This window comes from Phoenix dactylifera, chromosome 14 (assembly GCF_051530095.1).
Source record: "Phoenix dactylifera cultivar Ajwa chromosome 14, Ajwa_hap1_PhDact_Kaust_v1.1, whole genome shotgun sequence".
NCBI lineage: Eukaryota > Viridiplantae > Streptophyta > Magnoliopsida > Arecales > Arecaceae > Phoenix > Phoenix dactylifera.
Window position 1 is genome coordinate 28,589,631 of NC_143203.1, and position 7,180 is coordinate 28,596,810.

The 7,180-nt window shown below is 52.9% G+C and overlaps 1 protein-coding gene across 1 annotated transcript; it reads left to right on the top strand.

Annotated features, from left to right (window-relative positions):
* Window positions 1-3,698: 3,698 nt before the first annotated feature.
* On the top strand, window positions 3,699-6,167 carry LOC148700157 (uncharacterized). Its single transcript, XM_088710610.2, has 2 exons — window positions 3,699-4,365; window positions 4,460-6,167. The coding sequence occupies exons 1-2, from the start codon at window positions 3,699-3,701 to the stop codon at window positions 5,122-5,124; spliced, it is 1,332 nt and encodes a 443-aa protein (XP_088566736.2). The 3' UTR covers window positions 5,125-6,167.
* The last annotated feature ends 1,013 nt before the right edge of the window (window positions 6,168-7,180 follow it).

The following is a 7,180-nucleotide window of genomic DNA, read 5'->3' on the forward strand; positions in this document are numbered from 1 at the left end:
ACAACAAGAAGAGCCACGTTACCCACAAGTCGGTCCCAAGCAACAAGGCAACCGAGCCACATCAAATCGGAGGATTGGGCCGGGGATCGGGACCGCAAGTCCCCGGGTGCCCAACAGCCGTGCCTGGCACGGCCCATTTGAGAGGGTCGTGCTGGGTCACAGGGTACTGGCCCGCGGGCCGAGCCCGGCACGGCCCGCTTCGGGCTTGGGCCGGCACGGCCCGTTCTAGGCCCGCGGGCCAAGCACGGCACGGCCCGCGGCCCAGCCCGGCCCAGGCCCTTAAAAATTAATGCTTCATAAATTTCCTAAAAAAATTAATAAATATTGAAAACTAAGGATTTATGAATATAAAGCCACCTTAATGGTGGGGGGTTTGGCATAGACCCCTACCAGTTTATTAATTTAAATCAAAATGGTACATGAAGGGAGGTTTGGACCTTGGTCTGACCTCTAGAATACAATAAGAAACTAAGAAAGGGCCGAGGTTTGGACCTTGGTCAGACCTCCAGAATACAATAAAAATGTACAATTATAAAAAATTAAAAAATCTTACTAATCATCAGTGATTCAGTGAATCAATCTTCAGTCTTCAGTCTTCAGTCTTCAGTCTTCAGTAGTGTTTGTATCATCATCATCAAAGGATGTTGTATTATGTCCACCTTTATCTTGAAGTCTTGCCTCAACATCCAACCAATCCTTGAAGCAGAGAAGCATCTCCACCGTTTCGCCCGTCATCCTACTTCTCTTTTCGTCAAGAACACGCCGACCTGCACTAAAAGCGGATTCCGATGCTACCGTGGACATCGGCACAGCTAAAATATCGCGTGCAATTGCAGACATAACAGGATATTGATTTCTAACACTCTTCCACCAAGATAATACATCTAGATTCTCTATTTGATTTTCATCATATGCAGACTGAAGATCATTTCGTAAATAAAATTCTAGTTCACTACTTAAAGATGAAGAAGATGAAGAGGAACTTGAAGCATGTGTGTGTCTTCTCTGTGCAATGAATGAAAAAATAGATGACGAACGAGAACTACTAGAAGAAGAAATAGAGGTTTGTATTTGTGTTCTAGATCCACGAATTTTTTCATCATATATAGCATAAATATCATAAAGAAGTTGTTTTACCTCATCTTTAGCAGATTCAGAATCTTGATTCATATTTTCAGAATATGCATCAAGTAAAATTAGCACGCCATTTAATTTAACTCTAGGATCAAATACAGCAGCTAAGTTATGCATAGGACATATCTTGTCCCAATACTCATTCCATTTAGATTCCATTAGGTCAATAATAGGCATTAAAACATCATCATATCTATATTCTGCAAATTTTTGACTAATTATATATGCTTGTTGTAAAAATGAACATGAAGTAGGGTAATAAATACCAGAAAGAACATTGGTAGCATTATAAAAACTAAGCAAAAAATCTTTCAAAATTTTTCCTTTATTCCAATCAGTTTCAGACAATGTAAAGCCTAATCCACGATCATTAATATATGCACTTAATAAGTTTTTATATGGGTATGCATCATGTATCATGCTATATGTGGAGTTCCAACGAGTAATTACATCAAGTTTAAATTTTTTAAAACGTTTACCATGATTTATGCATAATTTCTTAAATTCTTGAAGTCTTGATCTTGAAGCATGAATAAAAAAAACTGCATTTCTAATTTTTGAAATCACATCTTGAATCATGCCCATGCCAGCTTGAACAGAAAGATTTAAGATATGACATGCACATCTAATATGCAGTAAATTTTCATCTAATATGGGATGCAATGAGTCTTTTAATAATGCAACAGCAGAATTATTATTAGATGCATTATCAAAAATAATAGACATAATTTTATCATTAATATTATATGAACATGCAGTTTGATAAATAATATTTGAAATTTGTTGCCCAGAATGTGGAAAATCAAAAGCACGAAAAACAAGAATACGTTTATTTAATTGCCAATCATTATCAATATAATGAGCAGTAATGGCAATAAAACAATTACTACCTACAGATGCTGACCAAATATCAGAAGTTAATGAAATTTTTACATTTAAAGTAGAAAGTGTTTCAATTAAATTTTGTTTCATTGCTAAAAAGTTGGTCATAGCTACTCTTCTAAATGTACGCCTACTAGTTCTTTTGTAAGCAGGTTGTAGGTTTAATTAAACATATTCTTCAAAATTAAAAGATTCACATAAACTAAAAGGTAATTCATCCTTAACTATCCATTTTACAAGTGCTTTTTTTTTATTTTCATGATTATATGTGTTGCTGGTGGTCCAAACCGAGAACGATTGACACGACGGTGTGAACGGGGTTCCGCCTGAGTTGTCTTGGTTGGTGCTGGTTGCGCTCCACCTTCCGCCAAGGAACCTGCAAACAAGCCTTGCACCACCACCAGGGTGGTGATGGCCCTCCGACGGTCAAGTCAGAGGAGATTGGAGGAGGAGAGATGATAATCACAAGTGGGAGAGAGTGCTCTGGGAGGTATTGCTTACCCCCCCCTTCTCCCCCCAGCCGCATATATGCCTGGCTGGGAGGTCTCTCAGGGGGGTTTGTCGTCGTGGGGCACGATAGAATGGCCACTGACATGGCCGTTACGGGGCGTCGTGGAGCAGCGCCGGGTACGGTCATGGCAGGGCGTAGTGGAGCTCCGCTTTGTACGGTCGATACAGGAGATCGTGGGCAGCATCGGGTACAGCCGTTGCAGGGAGTAGTGGAGCAGGAGGCCGCGGCGTGCCTCTGGAGAATAGCCTGTCGTTATCAAAAGATCTCCGATTCGGGGTCGGAATGCTGGATCATAGGGCAGCCGACCAGGGGTCGGGCTGCGGAGCCGAGGAGGTCCGACTCGGGGTCGGAGTGCTGGATCATAGGGCAGCCGACCCGGGGTCGGGCTGCGGAGCCGAGGAGGTCCGACTCGGGGTCGGAGTGCTGGATCATAGGGCAGCCGACCCGGGGTCGGGCTGCGGAGCCGAGGAGGTCCGACTCGGGGTCGGAGTGCTGGATCATAGGGCAGCCGACCCGGGGTCGGGCTGCGGAGCCGAGGAGGTCCGACTCGGGGTCGGAGTGCTGGATCATAGGGCAGCTGTAGCTTTCCTGGATACGCGTGCCGATCACGTGGGGCATGGCGGCTCAATTCCCCCATAACAGTAGCCCCCCACTTCCGAGCCTGGAACCAGAAGGGGAACAGGTGAAGGGAGTGATGTTTCGAGATTGCCGCCATCCTTCGGAGAGGCGCGCGCGCTTCAAGCTTCCCGCCTTCTTTATGGCGTATGGCGGTTGCTGCTGACCTGGCAACCTGAGGATTTCGGCGGACATCCTTCCTTAATGGTGTCGATTCGCCTTTGGGGTGCGAGCGACCCTTCGGCGGCCAGGCGTCTTCTGGCGTCATCGAGGTGTCACTTGCCCTTTCGCCTATTTAATCGGGGGCCCTCCCCCGTCCGTCTTCTTCTTTACGGACATTTTCGAGTTTCTCCTTTGCGCTACCATTGTTGCCGCCGAAACGTTCGCTTGCTTTTCCTTTGACGCTCTCGGAGCCGTTCTTCCTCCTCTTCAAGTGAGTTTCCCACTCTTCTACTTTGAGCTCTTCATACTTTTTCTTTTTGTACTAGTGCACCCCAGTCGTTCCGGCCTTTCCCTCCTTCTTGACCCCGTCCTGACCGTAGATTGGCCATTAGGGATGGGCGAAGTGGGAGCAGATAGCATCAAGTCAAAACTGGTCGCCGAGGACTTAGACGGATTTGTGGCTCGGTACCACCTTTCCGAGGCCTGCAATGTCACGCTCCCAGGGCCTGAGGAGAGGATGTCTCATCCTCCCCGAGGGAAGATCGCCATCAATGAGGGCATCCTCCAAGCCGGGTTCCGCTTTCCCCCTTCAGACCTAGTCTTACAGGTGCTCCGGGGTTTAGGAATGGCACCGACGCAACTGGTGCCGAACTCGTGGCGTGCTCTGACGGTCTTCCAGGTTCTCTGTCGCTTGCATGCGATTCCCGCCACCTTGAACGTTTTCTGGGAGCTCTACGGCCTGAGCGGCCACCCCCAGGACAAAGGGTGGTGGTGCTTCGCAGCGCGGCGAGGGTGCGGCCTTGTCAAGGAGGGTCCTACCTCCATTCACCACTGGAAGGAGCGCTTCTTTTTCGTTGATGCAGACCCCTCCTGGGAAATCAGGGCAATCTGGGGGACGCCGGTGAAGTCCCCAATTGGCCTGTCGAAGTTGTCGAGGGAGGAATCCGAGGGCGTCGCCGCCTTGAAGGGGTTGGTCGCCGAGGGCCAGCTTCCCCCGGTGGGCCGCCTCATTTCTGAGGATACCTTGGTGAACGTCGGTTTGAGCTCGGTCCCCACCGACCGTGAGTCCGCCATCGTTTCTTTAGCTCTTTTCTTCTCTTTCGTTCCTTCTTCCTTTCGGTTTCTCAGTCCCTGACCATCCCGTCCTTCTTGCAGAGGTCGACGACGTCATGCGGTCGGTGAAGTCGAAGGCTGTTGGTAGGGCGTCCCTGCTGGAAGCAGTCCGGAGGAGGAAACGAGCTCTTCCGAGCGGGGCCCCACCGGCGAAGAAGTCCCGTAAGGAGATACCTCCGATGCCGACCGACGAGTCCGGGCCCACCGGTCAGGGAGATGTCGTGGGCACCGACCGGCAGCTGACGCTGTACCAGCCCTCCGGTGGTAAGGTTGCCGCTACTCCGGAGGTGCCACCTGAGCCTGCTCAAGACGGACGGGTCGGACGTGATCGGTCCCCGACCCGGCCTTCGACTCGGTCGGCTCCTGATGACTCGAGGAGGGACGCGCCGAGGCCCCGGCCGAGCGGGACCCTATCAATTCCTGGGGCGACCCCCGCCCCGAGCGCGATCAGTCGGACTCTTCCCCAGGCGATGGATAAGGGTAAGGCTGCAGAACCACCATCCGGCTCCGGGGAGAAATCGGGGTCTGCCTTCACTACCGATGGCGCCCGAAATCTCATCGAAACAGTGTTGCTGGAGAAGGACCGTCGGCGGGTCCGGGAGTTGGATGTCTCTGACGTTGGGGCCGTCAGCTGCGTCTGTCTCATGTCGGTGAGTGTTCTTCTGGCCGTCTTTCACCATTTATTGGCTCTGTTGTTCTCCGCCTGACTCCCTTATTTTTCCTATTTCTTAGCTCGCCCAGTACATGATCCGTCTGGAGGAGTGCTACAAGGAACAGGCGGGGCTTTTGGCGAAGGCCGAGGACCGGCTGAAAGCAATGGAAGAGGGAGGCCGGGCTGCGGCAGGCAGGACGACCGGGGACCTCGAGGCGAGGCTCCGGGAGGCCGAAGAGCGGGCACTCGGCTTCGCCGCCCTGGAGGAGCAACTGTCAGAGGCTCGGGAGCAACTCAAAGCCGCCTCGGGCCTCGAAAGCAGGGTCAAGAAGGCGGAGGAACGGGCTGAAAAGCAGTCCCGGAAGATCGCGGACTATCGAGAGCGGTGGGAGAAGGCCCAGCGGTCTGCCGACAACGCCTGCGACCGAATCCGCTCTTTTGAAGCCAAACTAGGCGAACTGGAGTCGGCCCTGGAGAAGTCATGCACGGACATCCAAGAGCTCCGTTCGCGCCTGAAGGAAGCCGAGGCCGCTCGGGTTGCTACCGAGGCGAAGCATAAAGAGGCTCAGGCTGATCTGCTGAGGGTCTCCTCTGAGGCCGAAGGCCGGATTGTGGCGAAGGTCTTGGAGGCCAAGGCTCAGATTATGGAGCGAGCTGAGGCGGAGCTGGCCGAGAAGAGGGCGGAAATCGGGCGTCAGGCGGTAGAGGCTTATCGCCAGTCCGCCGAGTTCGCCCATGATATGTCGGAGGCAGTGCGGACCTATCGCCAGTCTGACGAGTTTGTCCATGACGCGTCGGACGCGGGGGCCGAAGCCTTCACCTTGGGCTTCGAGGAGGGCCTGGCAAGGGTGTCGGCTAAGTATCCCGAAGTTGACCTGAGCGAGATCTCCCTCCTGGACTCCTCTCCGGCGCCATCGCCTGCTGGTTCTCCTGCTGCTTCCCTACCTCCCGCGGACGAGCCCGGCGTTCCCGACTCGGGAGTTCCTCCAAGCTGACCTCTTGTACCTTCCATTGTCTTTTTTATTTTTGTATGTCGGCGTTTTGCCCAATTGTATGGGCCTCGGCCCTGAAAATTAATGCACGTTGAATATTTCTTCATCTCGCCCTCGTCCTCTTTTTTTTTTTTTTTTTTTTTTTTTTAGCTCTTGGTTGCTTCTTGCTGACTTTTGATTCCCGAAGTTCTTCCGGCGCTAGGCCAGGCATCCGAGGGTTAAACCTCAGGAAACTTTTCCGGCGCTAAGCCAGGCATCCGAGGGTTAGGCCTTAGGAAATTCTTCCGGCGCTAAGCCAGGCATCGGAGGGTTAGGCCTCAGGAAATTCTTCCGGCGCTAAGCCAGGCATCCGAGGGTTAGGCCTCAGGAAATTCTTCCGGCGCTAAGCCAGGCATCCGAGGGTTAGGCCTCAGGAAACTCTTCCGGCGCTGAGCCAGGCATCCGAGGGTTAGGCCTCAGGAAACTCTTCCGGCGCTGAGCCAGGCATCCGAGGGTTAGGCCTCAGGAAACTCTTCCGGCGCTGAGCCAGGCATCCGAGGGTTAGGCCTCAGGAAACTCTTCCGGCGCTAAGCCAGGCATCCGAGGGTTAGGCCTCAGGAAACTCTTCCGCTCGCTGGTCGACCAAGGCTGGCGCAAGCCGAAGCGACCGGTCGGGGCTTCCGGCTAGTCTGCTCCCGGGATGATCATCGGGTTAGCCAGGCATCCGAGGCCCGAGCCTCGGGAGATTCCACTCGTTGGTCGGCCTAGGCTGGCGCAAGCCGAGGCGACCGGTCGGGGCTTCCGGCTAGTCTGCTCCCGGGATGATCATCGGGTTAGCCAGGCATCTGAGGGTTGTCAAGCCTCAGGGAAATTCCGCTCGTTGGTCGGCCAAGGCTGGCGCAAGCCGAGGCGACCGGTCGGGGCTTCCGGCTAGTCTGCTCCCGGGATGATCATCGGGTTAGCCAGGCATCTGAGGGTTGTCAAGCCTCAGGGAAATTCCGCTCGTTGGTCGGCCTAGGCTGGCGCAAGCCGAGGCGACCGGTCGGGGCTTCCGGCTAGTCTGCTCCCGGGATGATCATCGGGTTAGCCAGGCATCTGAGGGTTGTCAAGCCTCAGGGAAATTCCGCTCGTTGGTCGGCC